This window comes from Meles meles, chromosome 9 (assembly GCF_922984935.1).
Source record: "Meles meles chromosome 9, mMelMel3.1 paternal haplotype, whole genome shotgun sequence".
NCBI classification, from domain to species: Eukaryota; Metazoa; Chordata; class Mammalia; order Carnivora; family Mustelidae; genus Meles; species Meles meles.
In genome coordinates this window covers 41078202-41099083 of record NC_060074.1, presented here as the reverse complement: position 1 = coordinate 41099083, position 20882 = coordinate 41078202, and the positions used below count along the sequence as shown (strand labels likewise).

The 20882-nt window shown below is 53.5% G+C and overlaps 1 protein-coding gene across 3 annotated transcripts in view; it reads left to right on the top strand.

The window, feature by feature from the left end:
- The window catches only part of NGEF (neuronal guanine nucleotide exchange factor), a 101636-nt gene that overhangs the window by 76663 nt on the left and 4091 nt on the right, over positions 1-20882 (top strand). For all 3 annotated transcript variants that reach the window (XM_046019449.1, XM_046019451.1, XM_046019450.1), the window contains 5 exons: positions 13158-13318; positions 14509-14661; positions 16110-16239; positions 18427-18501; positions 20272-20361. In XM_046019449.1, coding sequence (XP_045875405.1) covers positions 13158-13318; positions 14509-14661; positions 16110-16239; positions 18427-18501; positions 20272-20361 — 609 coding nt within the window. The remainder of the gene's footprint in view (positions 1-13157; positions 13319-14508; positions 14662-16109; positions 16240-18426; positions 18502-20271; positions 20362-20882) is intronic.

The following is a 20882-nucleotide window of genomic DNA, read 5'->3' as shown; positions in this document are numbered from 1 at the left end:
CCTCCTCCCCCACACTCGTCCAATCTCTCTCTCTCTCTCTCTCCAATAAATAAATAAAATCTTTTAAAAAAGAAAAAAGAATAACATGCTTTGAGCACCTACGCATGAATGCAAAGACGGTATAAAGTTTGGGGCCAAAATGTATCATATCAATAGGCCAGAGGAGAAGAACACCCTGAGCTTCTCCTTCTCAAAGACCTTGAAAAGGGAAGTAGCACATTTATTTCCATCTAAACAAAACTCAGGATACTTTCTAAAATTTAAAAGGAGTGTCTTAGGTCTGTATCTCAAGATCACATTTCATGAAGAATTGTTGCTGACAATAAAGGCAAGACAGGGAAGCTTGCTAAATGCTGATGTTGACCTAGAAGTTCTAGCCAGTCCAGCAAAACAAGAAAAGAAATAAGAGATAACCGTAAAGAAGGGCAGTCAGAGACATCCTTACCTTCCAGTGATGGCTGCCTACTTAAAAATCTGGAGGGGGTCAGAAGTATTGGATCTTTATTAGGCATTTCGGGGAGATGGCTGATTCTAAGATAAACTTGCAAAACTTAGTTGTTTTAGCAGGTTTCAGCAAACCCAGGTCTTGATCAATTAGTGAGCTCTATCGACAAGAAAAGATGAGTATCCCAAAGAAAAATGGACAAAACAATTCTCAGGAAAACTCCAAGTGGCCAGTGATTAAATTTTTTAAAAGGAGGGGGGAAATGAAACTCACTGGTTTAATCAAAGAGGTTCAAATTAAAACAACATCGAGGTACAAGCATTTCAGGTGGCAGAGACTTAAATGTAAATATATTTAAAACGTGGTATTGGGGGATTTTTCAATGAGTATTCTCAAACAGCTGATAGGAAAAAAAATAGCAAAATTTGTACCAAACCCTTACGAGGGTATGTTTGCCCACTGTCTAGTGTTACTATTCCTAGAAATAAATTTTGAAAAATAATCAGAAAAGTGCACAAGTACTTATTTATTAGGATGTTCATTCCAGCAGAAATCAGGGGGAAAATGGCAGGAAGAACCTGAAATGTGCAATGATAGGGGAATTATTTAGTAGGACAGTGTACAAAGGCAAAACATGTAACAAACATGTTTTCAAAGAATAAAATGGGTGAATATGTACAACACATTGAGTTTTTAAAAGGCAGGCTAGAGGGGCGCCTGGATGCGGGATTGGTTGGACTTCCGACTCTTGGTTTCCGCTCAGGTCATGATCTCTGGGTTGGTAGTAGGCTGTGCTCTATGATGGCTGGCGGCTCTGGGCTACACAGTCTACTTTGTCCCTCTCCCTCCTCCTCTGCCCCTCCCCCTGCTTGTGCTTACTCCCTCTATAAAATAAATAAATAAAATCTTTTTTTTTTTTTAAAGGCAGGCTAGGGGCGCCTGGGTGGCTCAGCGGGTTAAAGCCTCTGCCTTCGGCTCGGGTCATGATCCCAGGGTCCTGGGATCGAGCCCCGCATCGGGCTCTCTGCTTAGCGCGGAGCCTGCTTCCTCCTCTCTCTCTCTCTGCCTGCCTCTCTGCCTACTTGTAATCTCTATCTGTCAAATAGATAAATCTTAAAAAAAAAAAAAAAAAAAGGCAGGCTAGGGGCGCCTGGGTGGCTCAGTGGTTAAAGCCTCTGCCTTCAGCTCAGGTCATGATCCCAGGGTCCTGGAATCTAGACCCGCATCGGGCTCTCTGCTCAGCAGGGAGCCTGCTTCCTCCTCTCTCTACTTTCCTCTCTGCCTACTTGTGATCTCTGTCAAAAAAAAAAAAAAAAACAGGCTAGAACATTCCATCTATAGTAGAACTGGCATGGGAAATAGATGTAATAAATTACGTTTTTGTCATTTCCAATGGATCTGATAGAGAAATTTCAATAACTAGGGTTACCTAATAATAAATAGAGTCATATGCAATAACAAGTCATAAGGACACACAGGTTTCCATGTTTCTTGCTCTAAGTCTTTATGGTCTCTCTTTTTTTTAAGATTTTATTTATTTATGAGAGAGAGAGAGTACGCATATGCACACTCCCCACCCCCAACACCCACATGAGCTGGGTGGGGTGGGGTGGGGGAAGGAGCAGAATGGGAGGGAGAGCATCTCAAACAGACTCTCTGCTGAGTGCAGACCTGGTCACAGGACTGGACCCCAGGACCCTAAGATCATGACCTGAGCTAAAACCAGGAGTCGGACGTTTAACCCACTGAGCCACCCAGGCGCCCTTGGTCTGATTTTCATGTTTATTTTTCTAAAAGCTTAATGTGAGTGTCTATTTTGCTAATATTTGGCAAGGGACACAACAGTGAGATCTTCAAATTTTTTTGTTCCAAAAAATCTGACTTTTGCATTAGATCTCATTTATCAAAGCAAGTCAGGCAACTTGTTCCCCAAAGCTCAATCTGTTGTTGGAACATCTCTTTCTCCTTAGCTACAAAAGCAGCATGTTGCAGTGAACTACTGTTCACACAAGGAAAATACCCCCAAATGATGGCCTTTTGGTAGGCCCAAGTCTTACTCAGTCATTGAAGAATCAGGATTGAAGAATAAAATTGTACGTTTCCCTCCTTTTCTAAGTAAAAATTAGGTAGCTAATATCGGAACGTGTTGTCTTAGATGTCGGGTAGGATTTTCTTGGTTTCATTTTTGTTTTTAAACTTACTCCGAAGCTCTTGGTTCCTACCCCCCTATTTGGATTGGTGTTGGAGTTACTGTCTGAGAACACAACAGTTTGAGAAATAACCAGACGTATATTCAAATGACAAGGTTGGGCGGGAAGCGGTGGTAGAGGGAGTAGGGCATTCAACGAGGCTGGGGGGGGGGTGCGTGGGGAGGGCAGGGCCTCCCCCCACCAAAGTGGTGGACCATGGAATGATCCTGAAAAGAGACTGAAAAGCAAAGAGGAGGGACCAGGACTGGGGGAGGGGTCAGGCATCTCCCTGGAAGAAGCATCAGACAGTACTTGATTCTCACCAGCTAATGCCGGGGTTCTGAGAGATAATGGAGAACCTGCAGGGGCCGTCCCCAGCAGGCTCCAGGAGTGGTCACTCCTGCGGCTGGCGTGGCTTGTGTCCCAGAGAGCGCCTGGAACCTGTCGAGGCAAACAAGATAGAACAGACAGACTTGCTCTGTCTGGTCCCTGATCCTGGTGAGCTGGGTGTGCTGGAAAAGTGAGCGGGGAGGCTAGTTTGAGCATCTCCAAGGAGACAGGGTCACACAGACACTCTTGTGGGGCAGCCTGCGTGGGCTGGTCCTTACCCGCAGCAGGACAGCCCTGATGTGCCCAGACAGGACCTCCAGCTTCGTCCTGCCAGGGACCCCATGGTTATCTGGGGCAGGCCAGCTAGGGGATCTGTCAGGATCTCCTACACTCGCGCCTGCTCAGCCCCCGGAACGGGACAGGTTTGTTTGTTTGTTTGTTTGTTTTTGGTTTGTTTTTCAACCCGTTTTCACAACTTCAAATTTTTTTTTTTAAAGATTTATTTATTTGACAGATAGAGATTACAAGTAGGCAGAGAGGCAGGCAGAGCTGGGGTTTGGGGGGGCAGGGAGCAGGCTCCCTGCTGAGCAGAGAGGCCGATGCGGGGCTCCATCCCAGGACCCTGAGATCATGACCTGAGCCCAAGGTAGAGGCTTAACCCACTGAGCCACCAAGGAACCCCAGTACTTTTTTTTTTTTTTTAAGAAAACTATCCATTTTAGAAGAAAATTATGGGTTTTTAGTATGATGTACTTCTTAAATTTTTTTATTTTTTTGAAGATATTTATTTATTTATTTGACAGGGAGAGACAGAGAGAGGGAACACAAGCGAGGGAGTGGGAGAAGGAGAAGCATGCTCCCTGCTGAGCAGGGAGTCTGATGCAGCCCGATCCCAGGACCCTGGGATTGTGACCTGAGCCTAAGGCAGACCCTTAAGGACTCAGCCACCCAGGTGCCCTCCATATGATGTACTCCTTTTTTTTTTTTTTAAAGATTTTATTTGTTTGACAGAGATCACAAGTAGGCAGAAAGGCAGGCAGAGAGAGAGGAGAAAGCAGGCTCCCTGCTGAGCAGAGAGCCTGATGCGGGGTTCAATTCAGGGTTCAATCCCAGGACCCTGGGATCATGACCTAAGCCGAAGGCAGAGGCTTTAACCCACTGAGCCACCCAGGCCACCCCATATGATGTACTTTTATCAAGAAATTCAATCATGATTGTTATTTAGCTCACCAGCCTGCGTGGAACCACGTCCTTGTCTCTTTAGGATAAAGCTTAACCATTCTGCAAATGAGTCTCTGGTCGGAGGGGCAGGGACTCTGCCTGTGATTGAACACAGACAGGAGCCATCACACAGAACGCCAGGCAGCTCCTGTCCTATGACAGACACCTGTAACTCCTTCTAACAAAGAGATGTTAGCATTTGTCATTTTTATTTTTTTTTAAGATTATTTATTTATTTGACAGAGATCACAAGTAGGCAGAAAGGCAGGCAGAGAGAGAGAGGGAGAAGCAGGCTCCCCGCTGAGCAGAGAGCCTGATGCCGGGCTCAATCCCAGGACCCTGAGATCATGATCTGAGCTGAAGGCAGAGGCCTTAACCCACTGAGCCACCCAGGCGCCCCAACATTTGTCATTTTTAAAAGGAATCCTTTGGATAAATGATTTATGTACCTGATACAAGGTGCAAAAAGAGAGTAAATGGGTTTACAGTGAAAAAGTCTCTCTGTGCCTGTCACCCCAGGGCCAGCGTCTGCATGTCACACAGTGAACCTGCTATTAGATTGTTCTGCCCCCTGCTTTCTTTTTTAACTTGGTGGAACATTTTGAAAATCTTTCTGCACCAGCCCAAATGAACGCCCATTCTTTTTGTTGTTGTTGTTAGCTTTATAGATCTCTCTTGTCTTTGATGTTCCATAATTTATTTAACCAACCCCCCATTGATGGGCATTTGCAATTAGAAATATTGTGGATCAGGGTGCCTGGGTGGCTCAGTCAGTTAAATCTCTGCCTTCGGCTCAGGTCATGATCTCAGGGTCCTGGGATTTACCCCCACATCTGGCTCTCTGCTCAGCAGGGAGTCTGCTTCCTCCCTCTGCCTCTCCCCCTGTTTGTGATCTCTCTCCTTCAAATAAATTTTAAAAAACTTTTTTAAAAAATGTTGTGGATCAAGGACATTGTGTGCAGTGTTATTTAAGACTGAAACCCACACAGTGGAGTTCCATGGGAATTGCCAGTGGAACTGTGGAGTTAAAAGTTACCTGCTCTTCTTTTTTTTTTTTTTTTTTTTTTTTTTTTTTTTTTTTTTTTTAAAGATTTTATTTTATTCATTCGACAGACAGAGATCACAAGTAGGCAGAGAGGCAGGCAGAGAGAGAGAGAGGAGGAAGCAGGCTCCCTGCTGAGCAGAGAGCCCGATGTGGGGCTCGATCCCAGGACCCTGAGATCATGACCTGAGCGGAAGGCAGAGGCTTAACCCACTGAGCCACCCAGGCGCCCCAAAAGTTACCTGCTCTTCTAAATCTGGTGAAGATACCGTCTTCACACTTCAGTTGGAGGGTGTGGGCTCAGCACCACCGTTGTATGTTAGCCAATCATTTTGTCTTGAGCAATGAGCTAGATCATGAGTGATATCTTGTTGTGGTTTTAATTTGCATTTCTCTTACCCATGAGTGAGGCTGAACATAGTTTTAAATTTTAACCCACTTTAGTGTAAATTTTTTCTTTCTTTCTTTTTTTTTGTTTATTTTATTTATTTGAGAGAGAGGGAACACAGACAGAGGGAGGCAGAGGGAGAAGCAGGCTTCCCACAGAACAGGGAGCCCAATGTGGGGCTCAGTCCCAGGACCCTGGGATCATGACTTGAGCTGAAGGCAGTTGCTTAACCGACTGAGCCACCCAGGCGTCCAGAAGTGTAAATTTCTTCATAAATCATCTTACTAAACCAGGTCATCTGAAGGAAACGTAACAGTGGGTGTTTGTGATGTGTGTGACCCTTGCAGAGGATTGGGTTTGGACTGCTGGTGGTTTGGGGGGCACTGGGCTCCCAGGGGCTGCTGGCAAGCTCGAATTTCATATGTGAGCTCTAGGCCTGCTTCAACAAGGTGGGGTCATTGTCACCGCGCCCTGTGACGCTCCCGCCCTGCGAACTCGCTCAGCCTTGTCCCCCCCTTGCGTTTCCCACGTGGACCAGACGTGCAGCAACCTTGACCAGCTGATCAAGGCATGGGCTCTGGAATCTGACTTCATCATCATTTGTGAAAGAAAGAGGCACTCTTAGGAACTTGTTCGTTACTAAGAGCCTTTTTCGAGTCACTTCCGGCTGCCTGAATGCCTGTGACATGTGGATTATTGTGCTAGGCACAGAAGTGAGCCCAGCCTTGTGCCATTACGAGGAGAGGGGGACCAGCCAGGAGCGTGGACGTGAATCTGCCACGAGGAGGGGCTACTCTGAAGGCCCCAAAGCCAAGAGCAGGTGCGGCCTCTGATGGAAGGGCCTGGTCACCTCTTCCCTGGTTTCTGTGACACCCCCTGAGGAGAGAGAAGCTTGGCCATCTGTGCACAGGGACCGAGCATCTGGAGCATGAGGTCGCGCCTTCGGCAGAACAAGGTCCCATCACTCCCTCTGGCATGGTGTGGGGTGTGCACCCTGGACCGTGGGGTCCGAACCAAGCTGTCTGTGGGTTGCGTCCCCACAGCCTCTGGGGCAGTCTGGTGCTCCAGGAAGGACACCCCAAGCCCCTGGCCTTAGGGCCCGACTTTCCCTCTGTCCCCTCCCACCCTCCAGCTAAAAGCAAACGTACTAACAGGAAATACAGGCATCGGGCAGGTGCCCTAACACTTAGGACTCTGAGGGACAAGGAAGAAAGAAAGGTACTTGCGGAAGCTTCGGGGGCCAGGTACTCGGTCCCTGCCATGCCTCGTGAGGACCTAGGCATCTTGTTCAAAGACAGGTTGTGTGTGGGTTTGGGGCGAGGCCTGGGGATCTGCATTTTCACAAACGCCTGTGGTCAGGGAACCAGGTGGAAAAACATCGGTATTTCCCCACTTTTGCTTAGCTCACTCTTCTAGTTCTCTGACTCAGCCCCTTCCAGAACCCTTGCTACTGACGAGGCGAAGCCCCCTCCCCTGCGCTCCCACTTCACTGCTGAACTGTCATCGGCCATGCCCAAGCTGCATTCTTGGTGACAGCATGCCTCTGTCCCTCTGTGTCCCCAGCATGGAGCCCAGTCACGTCCTGGAGGTGGTTCTTGGGACATGTTTGTGGAACCAGTGAGCCAATGTGCTGGGCTCCCCTGCGGTTGAGGTGTCCTAAGCAGAGGGTCTCCAAGGGGTAGGGGGTGGGTCTTGGTCATCTCGGGGTCCCCAGTGTCTGGTGGTCCCCAGCTCTTAGCAGGTGGGCAGGAAACCTCTGGAGCATTGAGTTTTCTGTATGAGCTGCTTTAGGAAGCCATCCAGGAAAGGAGACAGGATATTGGCTGTCCAGGCCAACAGAAAGAAGGATGAACATAAGACGCAGCTAATGGTCCTTGTAACAGTGTGTCCTTGTAAACAGATGCAGGCTGCCCCGAGTGTGGGGAGCAGGGAGCCTGGGGAGCAGAACCTTCGTGTGACCTTAGCGCCCACCTCTGCCTGGTGGGGACAATCTGGGAGACCTCCAGGGCTGTATTAAGGACTGAGTGAGGGGTTAGTCACCTGTTGGGTGTTGGACGAGCGCCCAGGGGCCATTTGTCTGTGCTAATCCTGCACAGACAAGGTGGAGAGAACAAGGACACTCGAGACCTCCGTCCATCAGGTGAGGGCTGCTCCCGCCTGTCTGAGCAGGAGCATAGTCACTAAGAGAGGAGCGTGGCCAAGCATTTCCTGGATTTAGAGAGAAAGATGCCTCATTTTGGCAAGGGAGGGGCAACAGGAAGATCCTGAGTTCTTGCAAAATGAACTTTCTCCCCTTGGTGTGACTTTTGGGAAGCAGCACATGCTGTTTGACAGAAAATCGGTGAGGAGTCCTCTGTCGGGTCTCAGTGGCCCCGGTGACACAGAGGTCATCTCCTTTCTCTTGACTGTGGTCTCGGGCCTCACTCCAGTGATTGGGAATAATGCCTGACTTTCCCTGACTCCCTTGAGAGGTGTGTGTCCGGTATCTGGAGGGGGCTTGTGGCCTCAGCCTCCAGTTCAGGTGGGCTCGGCTGGCAAACGAGGGCGGCCGGGAGGATGGAGAGTGCCAGAATTTCTGGAGCTGGATGGGAAATTGGTGGTGCCTTGGCCGGCTTAGGCTGCCCTCACCGACTGCCCCAGACCAGGTCGCTGGATAGCAGGCATGGATTGCGCACAGCTCCGGGGCTGTAAGTCCGAGATCAAGATGCCAGCAGCGTTGGTGTCTGGTGGGACCCCCGTCCTCGGCTTGCATCCCTGGGGTCTGTCTCTTCTTGTAAACAGATGCAGGCTGCCCCGAGTGTGGGGAGCAGGGAGCCTGCTGTAAGGACACCAGTCCTTACAGTAAACCTTAATGACTTCTTCCTCGGCCCCATCTCCAAATACATCATACTAGGGACTAGAACTTCAGCATACAAGTTTTGGGGGACACAGTTCAGTCCATAACAGGTGGGAAAACGCAGGCTACCTAAGAAGATCCATTTTGCTCCTTTCATCCACTCAAATGGGAGCTCAGACGTGGACAGCCTGTCCTGGGAAGAGCCTGGGACTTGGGAAGAGGCGCGCCCCTCCCCCGTAACCTGGGACTGTGGGGGAGGGGGTGCTTTTGCTTCCTGGCTGTGCCAATGCCACACCAACCCCCACAGAGGTCGCCCTGGTGACTCAGGCCCCAGGACCACTTCGTAATAAAGGGAAGGTGAGGGCATCAGACAGCTGTAATTCACGAGCACTGAGGTCCGGGAAGCCGCAAACAATCCAGAGCCAGACAGAACGCCTCACGGAGGGTTGGGAGGGGCTTCCCTAGGCCACCCTGAGTTACAAGGAGCCGGCGCAGGTGAAGACCAGGGTAGGGAATCACCCAGCCTGAGGTTTGCTGGTGGAAGAACGAAGGGCTGATGTCCGTAGCCCCCTGGGAGTGGGGTGTGGGGAACGGAGGAGGTGGCAAGACCCTGAGGACCCCTCTGGACAATGGAGGATGACACAGGCTGAACCATCTGCAGTCACCCCAACTGTGGGTCAGGAAACTTGAGTTCTTAACAAGCAGTGTTTTCTGGGCTCGGAAGCGGATCGTGGGTGCCTCCAGATTTTCTTGGTGTTCCCGCCTCCTCTTTTCTCTGCCTTGCTAATTGCTGGAGCCTCATTTGTTTCTTCAAATTCATTGCTCGAACAGCGTGGCCAGGTGGTCCTAACTCTGGGCACTCCGCACCCCGTGCGGAGATGACTTGCCACATCCCAGCAACCCCCCAAGCAGCCCCTGTGGCCCGTACTGCATGAACGATGGGTCCTGGCTCTCTGTGTCTCCGGAGTATCTTGTGTTCGAGGGGTGCAGTGCTGGTCCGGGGTCCGCATTCATGTGTCTGGACGGCCCCAGGGAGGGGGAGATGCCGTGGGCTGAAGCTAAACTGGGCTGGCTCGTGGGACATGGAGTGGTGATGGTCCCAGACGGGACACCAATCAGTGATTTCTCTCTGTTGTTTCCTTTCTTTGGGGAAAAATCTAAATTTACTGAGAGAGATAGGATCCAGCGCCTTCCAGGCCCAGTGGGGTGGCCCTGCAGGGAGCTGGACATGGCTTCTCCACAGGCCAGCATGGGAAATGAGGTGAACACGTTCCGAAGTCAGGAGCAGCTGTCTCAGACTCTGGAAAACAGGGCTGCATGGTTCTGGCCCACACAGCGGGCAGGGGGACAGACTCAAAAATGCTAACAGGAGCCTGCTGTTCCCTCCGTGGCCCTCTTTCACAGCCTGGCCACCAGCCCCCACTGTCCCACCAGGCGCCCGTGTCCTTTCTCCACATGAGCGTTTGCGCCTCTGGGAGTGGGCTCACTGTAACGTCCAGGGTCACCTTCTAGTACAAACTCCTCCTGACCCCTCTGGCCGGAGCTCCATCCCGTGGAGCTCAGTGCTGTGAGGGCAGCGCCCTGATGCCGGCTTGGTAATGACCCTGGGCGTCCAGCAGGAGCTTTGAAATGGGCGGGCTCCAGGCTGTGGACTGTCCGCTAGGGACTGTTGTTCCCATTTTGTGCGCCTGCAAACAGGCTTAGCTGGATAAAGCAATTTTCAGCGGAGCCTTCGATAGCTCAGTTGGTAGAGCGGAGGACTGTGGATAAAGCAATTTTCATTCATGGCCGAGGTCTGGCTAACTCCGAGGCAGAAGCCTTGACTGTTCCACTGCTCAGCTGCCCACCACCATCCCCGCAACTGCAAAACCACCTACCCTGGCCCCTCCCACGTGGCGTCCAGAGCTGAGTGGCTCTTGCCCCTTGGAGAGAACCCAGCTAGGAGGGGCTTGGTAGTGGCAGGGCTGGAAAAAACTGGAGCATGAGTATTGGCAGAAATCAAACCAAATACGAATCCAACTGAACACTAAGAGCACCACTGAAAGACGAGCCGCGATTCGGAAAATCCGGGTCGGTCTACCTGAGTGTTCCAACCCGAGGCCCAGGGTCTCAGCTGGGTGGTGGGAAAGGGGAGGCCTCAACATCCCGGCCGCGGAGCAGTGGTGTTCTCAGGAAGGAGTGCCCTGCGGGAAGCAACACACGCACATGCTTGCACACGTTCACACGCACGTGCACATTCTTATGCTCATTCATACACACGCTCGTTCATATGTATATGCTCTCATACATACACATACGCTTTCTTACCGTCAGTCGTATATGCAGTCTCTCACACACACACACACCTCTCCCCGTTTGCTCCGTGGCCTTCCTCACTGCCTGACTGGGACAGCTGTACTCCTGTCTGCTCTGTCCCCACCCCCTGGGACACAAGCGCTATGGTGTCAGGGAGTTGGCCGTGCTCACCCCTGAATGCCTGGGGCCTAGACAGGTGCTCAGTAAACAGGGGAGCAAATGGGAGAGCCAGCAAGGGGGTGAGTGAATGAGTGAATTATTGAGTGAATGAATGAGTGAACGAGTGTGAGAATAAGTGAACGAATGAGTGAATAAGTGAATGAGTAAGTGAATGAGTGAGTGAGCGAGCGAGGGGGTCTGGGGAGCAGACAGGGCCCAGATCCCTGTCAACCCCGCGCTGCCACCATGCGACTTGAATGAGAGTAAAACGGTATCGATGAGGAAAAATAGCAATATTGATGTGCAAATAACGTGACATAAAATGAAGGGAAACACAGACTTCACGGGCGACTAATGGCCTGTCGGCGGAGGAGGCAGAGTGGTCGGTGGGCACAGCTGGTGTCCGTGACCAGCAAGTCAGGCCCAGCCACTGGAGGACCCCGGCCCTGGCCCCAGCCCAGCAGACTAGACGCAGGGGCTGTGGATGGGACCCCAGCGGGCCTCACGTGTGTTCCTCTGGGAGTCGCGCCTTTCTCTGTGGGGCTGCAGGTGGGGGACGGTGTTGTTTCCTCTCTGCAACACTCGTCCGTGTCAGCTGCCGGTGTTTTTAGTTCTATTTGCCTACAAGTCGCAAGCTTCGACAGCCTGACGTTTTCTTAGGAAACTTAGACTTAGCAGCAGGATGTGGTTCCATGTCAGTGGCCTTGGCCGAGAAGCCCCCTGCATCCCGTCGGGGCTGCCAGCGAGGTGGGATGGGAGGAATGTGCCTTCTGTGGCTTCGTCCACTGAATACAGGCCACCATGACTCGGGAATGATTCCAGAGAGGCTGCGGCCCGGCTCCGGTCTGCCTGGGTCAGGGGCAGACCCCAGGGTGCCTGGGGGGCTCTCTGCTTGCAGTGGCCCAGGCTCTGTGATGGGGTGACCCCTGGAGTGACTTCCTTATGAACTTTGTCCCTGCTGTTGGGCAGGTGTATGCCACTGTGTGTCCCCAACTTAAAAACACGTCCCTTCTTTTTTTTTTTTTAGAGTTTTGTTTATTTTATAGAGAGAGATCACAAGTAGGCAGAGAAGCAGGCAGAGAGAGAAGGGGAAGCAGGCTCCCCACTGAGCAGAGAGTCTAATACGGGGCTCGATCTCAGGACCCTGAGATCATGACCTGAGCCAAAGGCAGAGGCTTAACCCACTGAGCCACCCAGGCGCCCCAACACGTCCCTTCTTTTAACCCCCACTCTGCCTGCGGCCTCACAGGGCAGCCTGTCCAGCTCTGCCTGTGTTCATACGGCCTCTTCCCTTGCCTTCGTGTCAGACGTCCCTCCTGTGTCCCATACCTCTCTCATAAAGACTCCTGTCATTGGATTTAGACTTTCGATCCAGGGTGACATCCTTGACATCCTTCTGTACAGAACTTGTCCCCAACTCAGTTCGCATTCATAGGCCAGAGCTTAGGACATGGACACAGCTTGTGGGGGTCCACAGTTCACCCCACTACACATCCCTTCTGGGCAGCCATTGTGGGGCTTAACCCTGCCCTCAGGAAGGGTCCTCGGTTGGCTTGTGAGCTGGTTGGGAGGGGAAGCTGAGCCGGGAGCGAGAGCCCTCACTCAGGAGAAGCTCCTTGCTGGAGAGCTCAGAGCCTCATGTTGTCACGGGCAAAGTCTCAACGATCAGGTAACAGTCATGTTACGAATAAGGGTGTCTCCAAAAACCTTATTAGATTCCGGATGTCTTTTTCTTTTTTAAAATGAACATTGCTTTATCGATTACATTATAAAATTGGACTATGAAAGAAATAATAGATGCTCATTTTTTCAATTTTCAGACAAGTTAAAGATGTAAGTTGCACCCCCTGCTGGTATTGGTGGTTGACATTGTGGCCTGGACCCTTCCCTCCCTCCTTGGGGGCGTGTAAGGGCAGGAGTTCCTCCCTAGTGACCTTCCCACCTGTTTTGCACCAGGAGACCCTATGCTTCTCCCCAGACAATAGCTGGGGCGCTGGTAGATGACTGCCCTATTGGGTTTTTGCCTACTCCGTGTTTCAGGCGTTAGGTGGTCTGCAGTGTTCAGCACAGGGAGCCCAGAGCACCGTCTCACTACCTTTAGTGCGGGGTGGGGTGGGGGGGTTCTGCCGCCCGTGGAAGCACCCTTCCTGCACACACCTGCCTCTCTCTGCATCTCTAACTGGGACGCCCCCTGCAAGGTGAGGCCCGGGAGGTGACCCAGGCCCTCCTCTTGCCTGTTTGTCCCGACACAGGCCATGTTTGAGCTGGTCACGTCCGAGGCCTCCTACTACAAAAGCCTGAGCCTGCTCGTGTCTCACTTCATGGAGAATGAGCGTCTGAAGAAGATCCTGCACCCGTCGGAGGCTCACATCCTCTTCTCCAACGTCCTGGACGTTATGGCCGTCAGCGAGCGGTGAGCCCCCTGCTCTGGGCCTCATGGGGTCTGGCTTCCAAAAACTTCCCCTCACCTGGGGCGCGGCCAAAGCTGGCAGCGAGTGCCCGTTATACCGGCTTCTCTGCTTTTGTGTGTTTGGAATTATCTGTAGTGAGATAGAAATAAATACATAAACCCAACCACCTGCCCCCCCCCCCCAGCAGGACGGCCGGTCGCACCCCCCTGAGCAGACCTGCTGCCTCCAGATCCCTTCCCGTTCCACGCACGTGCTCCTCGTGTCCCCCGCTGTCAGGCAGGTGTGCGGCAGGTGCCATGACCGGGTCCAGGGGCGTCCGTGGGAACTGGTGTCCTAAAACCCGGTTTGACATGTCCCGGACCTCCTCCCTCCAGTCAGATGGTGTTAGCGCTGATTTGGAACTGCGCTTCTGTTTTGCCTGGGAAGGATGGGAGGAGCTTAACTGGAGGGGAATGAACAGCCATTCACTGATTCTGGTAAAGAAGGAAAGGGTGCCAGTTTCATTGCTGGGTGAGAACATCTGCCGACCACTTCCCGCTGGGCCATGGAGTCCACAGCTCAAAGAGCAAAACTCAGCTTTCGGGTCCAACCGTGCGTGTTCAGATGTCAAGCTGCCATGTGGCCGGAGGCGCACTCCCGGAACCCCCCCAGGCACTCCCTCCTCACCTGCTTGGACACCACCTCCTCCTGGCAGCCCCCCGCCCCGGGGGCTCGGACGCACCGCTGCTGAGAGACCCGTTGGCCTCTGCCGCTTCACTGCGTCTTTTTATGTGTTTACTTACACTTTGTTGTGGAGAATTCCAAACATGCAGAAACAGACACACCAGTGCTACGAGCCCAGCCCCCCAGCCCGGCACTGGGTTGGCCTGGGTCCCCAGCCCTCCTCACCACCCACGGGATCCTGCTGAGGCAAATCCCCGCCGTTGCCTCGTCTGTGGGCACATCAGTACGTCTGTTAAACATAAGGCCTCTTTCTCTCTCTTTGAAAACACTCCTGATGCTATTAGGCACCTAAAAACACGGGACAACTGACTACCTAGTGGGACCAAAGGTGCCATTGGTGTGGGGCTCACGTCCTGCCGTGTCTGTGGCCTTGCCCATGCCAGGCCCGGTGGCAGGCATGTGTCCTGAGCGTCCCGGTGCAGGCGCCTTTCACCTGAGCCGCTGCCCACTGCCCCATCCCCCACCGCAGGTTTCTCCTGGAGCTGGAGCGACGGATGGAGGAGAACATTGTCATCTCGGACGTGTGCGACATCGTGTACCATTACGCGGCCAACCACTTCTCGGTGTACATCACCTACGTCAGCAACCAGACCTACCAGGAGAGGACCTATAAGCAGCTGCTGTGAGTGTGTGTTCCCCTCCCTTCTCCCTGCCCCCCCCGCCCCCGCAGGCTGTCGCTCCTCCCACCGGGACACCGAGCCACGGCCCTAGGACCCCTGCTTTCCAAGCCTGGCGCTTTCCAAGCCTGGCACGTTCCAGGGGCTGCAGGGTCACTGGAGAAGTGTTGACCCCAAGACCATCAGCTGTGGCGCCCATCTGACCCGTGTCTGGAATGGCTGGGCTGAGCTCTGCGAGGCTTAGAAAAGGGGATTTGAGGGCGCCTGGGTGGCTCAGTGGGTTAAGCCGCTGCCTTTGGCTCAGGTCATGATCTCAGGGTCCTGGGATCAAATCCCGCATCGGGCTCTCTGCTCAGCGGCGAGCCTGCTTCCCTCTCTCTCTCTCTGCCTGCCTCTCTGTCTGCTTGTGATCTCTCTCTGTCAAATAAATAAATAAAATCTTTAAAAAAAAAAAAAAAAGAAAAGGGGATTTGAGGAGGGAAGGGCCCCTTGTGGCCCAGGAGGTAGGGAAGATGGTTTGAATTAGAGCCAAAGGCAGGGATGGGGCAGCAGGGGGCGCCTTTGTGGCCTTCCAGCAACGCCCTTGACTTTGTCACTCATCTGCCCACTTCTCAGCTTCCCTGGGATTTCGGATGACGAGGTGATTTTTCCAGTCAATTTGCCTCTTTTGACTCCCTCACACTTTGGTGACACCTGAACCCGTGATGTGTTCTTAGCTCCACTGGGGAGCACCAGAGGTCCCCCTGAGAGGTCCCCTCTGGCCATTCCTCTCCCCTGGGCTTTGCGGTCAAGGCTAACTGTGGAGGGTTTCAAACTTGAGCATTCCGGGGTTTGGTGTTCGACGTTTGGGGGTTGAAAACTGGGACTCGAGGGAATGAGGATGCTAGTTCGGGGACAGACGTGGAGGTGATAAGCAGACAGGAGAACGGGGTCCTGGCCTCGCAGGGCTGCAGGTACACGGTGCGTCCCTGGAGGCACAGAGTGTCTGGGCCCGAGGGGAAGGCTACAAGCCGGGTCCCTGTTGACGTGCCACCCAGGGTCCCTGGAGCCCGCGTCAGGGCAGCCCCCTGCTCCCCACTGCCGAGCCACCTGCAGACAGGACATCCCCGCGGCCGTTGTCCCCGGCCTGCTGCTGTTCCTGTCACTACGTGGGTTCACCTTGCCACAGTTCCCTGCTGGGTAAATCACCAAATCCTGCGTCTGAGTCATGGACTTCGCCACACGAGGAATTCTTACCTTCCCACACGGAACACATCCTGAGAAGTTTTCACGGCCCAGGCATGTGAAGCCATTGTTGTCATTTGGCTCGTACATGAGCAGTTTATCTTCCGTTAAAAGAAATCAGCGTGTGTCCCGTGCCCGTGGGCCGTCTGGTTCCTCCAAGGCCGTGGATGCACTTCTGACACACGCCTTCTGCGAGCCAGAGACCGACTCTCATGTCTGTGTGCCCCAGCCAGGAGAAGGCAGCCTTTCGGGAGCTGATTGCGCAGCTGGAGCTGGACCCCAAGTGCCGGGGGCTGCCCCTGTCCTCCTTCCTTATCCTGCCGTTCCAGAGGATCACACGCCTCAAGCTCTTGGTCCAGGTAACAGCCTCCCTCCCCGGCCCCCACCCCTACGTGCAGACCGGGCTTGCGTGTGCTTCTCCCACTGCAGACTGTTTCCTTCAGTCGTTCCAGGTCTCTGCTAGCTTTCTAGGAAGTCCGTTTGCTCCACAAATCCTAATGAAACTGCTACTGTGTGCCACGCACTGGGGGAGTCAGCCCCTCTTCCCAGTGAGCCGCAGTCATCAACAGGCGCACACAAGCAGGAAGTGGTCATGGCTGTGAGGACAGTGAAACGGAGGGCACATGACTGGGGGGTCACTGCCTGGCCACCGCCAGTTGGGAATGTCAAGAAAGACTCTTAGACAAGTGACATCTACGCTGAGACGTGGCTGACAGAGAGGAGCCATTCAAGTGACAGATAACTGCTTATGTAAAGGCCCTGGGGCAGTGAGGCTCATAGGAGGGAAGGCCAGTGATGAGCTGAGGGGATTTGACAGGAGTAACGGCAGAGATGTTGTGAGGCCAGTTGAGGCTCTAAGGGACCAGGCAAGATGCTGGCTTCATGCTTCCACAGGACAAGAGAGTTGCCTGATCCAACTGAGTGCCCACAACACTGCCTATGCTGAGTGAGGGGCAGGAGAGCAGGGATGCAAATATGAGAAGGGGTCAGGAAGTTATGGGAGAAAGGCAGCCTGGCCTGGAGGACAGGCGGGGAGGCGAGGGTTGGGGGAGGAGGGGGAGATCCTGGAGGGAAATCAGAATTGATTTCCACTTGCTACTCCAGGGAAGAGGAAGGAAGAGTCAGAGCTGGACCCACAGGAGTGATTGTGCAGCCCTTCTTGAGGGGGGGAGACGGGGTGGGGGTGGTGCGGGGGGGTGCGTCAGGATTTCAGGGAATCTCCAAGTGCAGAGTTAAAGGGAGAAGTCAGTGCAGGGCCTCTCTGCATCAAGGTGGACTTTAGGGAAAGACATCATCAAGGAAGGAGAGATGGGTCCCAAGACCCAGCCCTGGGACACAGTGCTCAAGGATGAATAGGAGGAAGAAGGAAGCCTAGAAGGAATAGGAGGAAGATGGGGCCGGGGAAGCCTGGAGAGGGGCCGTCCCTGAAAGGGAGCCCCATGCCTACCTCGGGCTGCTGGGGTGTTTGGTGCAGCTGGCAGGGGGAGTGGCTTCAGAGGGCGATGAGCTGAGAGGGTGACCTGTGAGCCACAGTTAGGGTAGCTGAGAGGTCAGACATCGCGGGGTGGGCAGTAATAAGGAGGAGAGGTTGCAGCCGGGGTTGGGGGGAGCATGAGGGGACAGGGCCCAGGAGCCTGGGACCAAGGGGGGGGTATCAGAGGAAGCAACTGCCCCCACCCCCAGGATGGCCCAAGAGAGTGCCATGTGACAACTCAGGGAACACGAACCCGAGTCACAGGACACGGGTCAACAAATGGTTACAGGTGAGATTTTTTTTTTTTTTAGTTTGGGAAAACTGAATCAGAAGATAGAGGGGGAACATTTAAGAAATCATAGGGAAAGAGCATATATGGATATACAAAAATTTTAATTTTTATACGATGAAAACCAACAGAAGTAAGATCAAGACCTATCTTAACGTGTGGAGGGAGCGTAGGGGCGCGGGCAGACCGATGGCGGCCTGGAGCCCTCAGGAAGCTTCCGCAGAAGCGCATCTGAGGCAAAGGCCACGGGAGCCTCATTTTGTTAAGCCAAGAAAATCAAACAGTTGGAAGAAAGGCCTTTTCTTCAGTAAGACCAGAGTTAACGAAGTCTCAGGGTCACTGGGCCTCGGCCACAAACTGGTCCTAGGGGCAGGGCAGGGAAGTCCCCCATGCCTGCCCTGAGCATCGTGGGCAGTGTGGGGCCAGGGTTGGCCTGAGCATGGCCGTCCCCTCACTACCCCGCCCACCCCACCAGCAGGAGGTCACTGCCTTTACTTTGGTGTCCTTGTTGAGCAGCCCGCGGGGGGGGGGGGGGGGGGGGGGGGTGGTGTCCGCGGGGATGCGGATCTGGGGCTGCAGCTTGGCCTTCATGGTTAACCCCTGGCAGGAGCCTGACTCAAGGTCCTCGCCAGAGGCCCCCGTGGGTCAGAATGCTCGGGCCTGGGGCTGCTGCGTGGTCTCCTGCGCCCCACTGGGCTCTTCCTTGTGCCACTGCTGCATGGGGGTGGGGCAGGGAAGAAAGGCCACCTGGAATCAAATTAATGCAGATTTTCCTGTGCTCAGAACATTCTGAAGAGAGTGGAAGAAAGGTCTGAGCGGGAGTGCACGGCCTTGGATGCCCACAAAGAACTGGAAATGGTGAGCCGGGCTCCCTCCTCCTTTTGTCCCCAGTGAAACATTTCCCTTGGCCGGACCCCCGCCTTGTGATCCTCTTCCGCCTCTGTCACTGTGTCTTTGGAAATCACAAATTCATTTTAATCTCTGCTTTTGCAATCAAAAAAGGTCGTTTGAGGGTTGCCTGGCTAGTTCAGTGGGGGGATAGCAAGTGACTTGAGCTCAGGGTCATGAGTTCAAGCCCCACATTGGGCATAAAGATAACTTTAAAAAAAAGGAAGGAGGGAGGGAGGGAGGGAACGAAACGTCGTTGAGGTCCCCAAAACAGGTGTGGCCCCAGCTGAACATCCAGGCTGCAGCAGCGGTGATCTCTACTGCCCCCCACCGGCCGTCTCTCTCCCAGGCCCCACACCTGTCCTTGCTGGCTTCCAGTGTCTTCCCTCCTGTGCCGCTCCAAGGATCTGGCTCTCCTTGTGCCCTGACATAGCCCTGCCCCATCCCTTCCTCCGCACGCCTCATCCCATCCCCAGGCCACTCCCCTCCTGTCTACTCGGGGGACTCGGGTCTTGCCAAGCCCTGGGCTTTTCCTGCCCAGGAGGGAAGATACCACGTGCATTCCTCACCCTTGGAGAAGTGGTTCCTCCTGGGAGTTGACCTCATAAGAGGAGGCATTGGGAGGAGGTGCTCAGCACGTATATCCCTCCTTGCATGGGTGGCTGCCGGGCGTCCTCTCCTCTGGCTGGCCCCTCCTCCTGTCCCTTACCAGTTAGCCACCTGGCGGGCTGGTCTGGGAGGGTGAGTGACCCGGGAGCCGGGGAGGCATCTTTCAGGGCCCTCTGCCTGCCCCCCCCCCCAACCGGGACTCACACACCTGTCAGGCGGGGGTTCATCCCAGCCACCACTGGGCCCCGGAGGGTGAGTCCAGTGACCATCTGCACCCACGAGAGGCCCGTGTGCCGGGGTCCAGGCTCTCTGTTTCTTACGTTCCTCTGTTGTCACATCCCTTTCTTTCTCACCCAACGTAAACTATACTTGTGCTTCCCACAGTTTACCTTTTCCTTACAGGTGGGTTTTTAGGGGCGCCTGGCCGGCTCAGTCGGTAGAGCATGCAATTCTTGATCTTGGGGTTGTGGGTTCGAGCCCCTGTTTGGGTGTAGAGACTATTTAAAAAATAAAATCCAGGGTTACGGTGGCTCATTCGTTGGGTGTCTGCCTTTGGCTCGGGTCATGATCCTGGGGTCCTGGGATCGAGCCCCACATTGGGCTCCCTGCTCTGCGGGAGGCCTGCTTCTCCCTCTCCCACTCCCTCTGCTGTGTTCCCTCTCTCGCTGTCTCTCTCTCTGTTGAATAAATAAATGAACTCTTTAAAAATAAAAAAAAAATTCAAAAAGTAAAATCCATAGAAAATAAAATAAAAATAAAGGTGGTTTTTTTTTAATTTATAAAAGTAACTAATGTTCAGTACAAAAAAAAAAAAATTGAACAAATGCCCGTAAGTAGAAGGAGGGTAAAAATGGTCGGTTATCCCGCCCCTGGCTGCTGACGTGGGGCGCTGCCCTTGCAAACCTCATACAGCTATAATCTTTGCTAAAGGGGCTTGTGGATTCCAAGCTGGCTTTGCTCTCCATTTTAGTGCATATAAAATTATGCATAAATTAACGCCATAATGGGGCGTGGACCAGCCGGTTTCAGCTGGAGGTGGTGTCTGCGTGCGTTCCGGCACCTGAGAGGACAGGGGCAGTGGCCGGAAATAGCCAGCTGCCCCTGCCTCACGTGTCCCCCTTCTTATGCCAGGTGGTGAAAGCGTGCAATGAGGGTGTCAGGAAAATGAGCCGCACGGAGCAGATGATCAGTATTCAGAAGAAGATGGAGTTTAAGATCAAGGTGAGCCTGCACCAGGCCATGTGTCCCCAGCCCAGCTGGGCTGGCCTGGGACATCTGTCCCCAGTCGGATTCAGTGATAGGCCACCCTTGCGTCTCAGTGCGGTGGCACCTTTCGTGGACATCTCCCTTGGCACCCCCAGCTGCCCCTGCCTGCCCCCGGCGACCGTGCCATCGCACTGGCCTGTGCTTATCTTCTGAGAGACGCCGTGCCAGGGCCTGGGAGCTGCCTGTCCTCATTTCTTGGCTGTGTGACCTTGAACAGTTAGTTGACATGAAGCATGTCACAGGGACCATTCCAGGGATTCTTATATTAGGGAGCCGGGGTGGGGGCGACACTGAAAATCTGACTGCAGTTACCAAACTCCCCCGCCTCTGTGTCGGGCTTCAGGCGTCAGTGAGCCCAAAGGGTCCCTGGGGACTGGTTTCCGGTGACATAGGCACATGAGCACACCGTGCCCACAGGAGGTCCCTGAGCTCCTCCTGTGTGTAGGAACTGAGCATCCGCTGAGGATGGAGACACG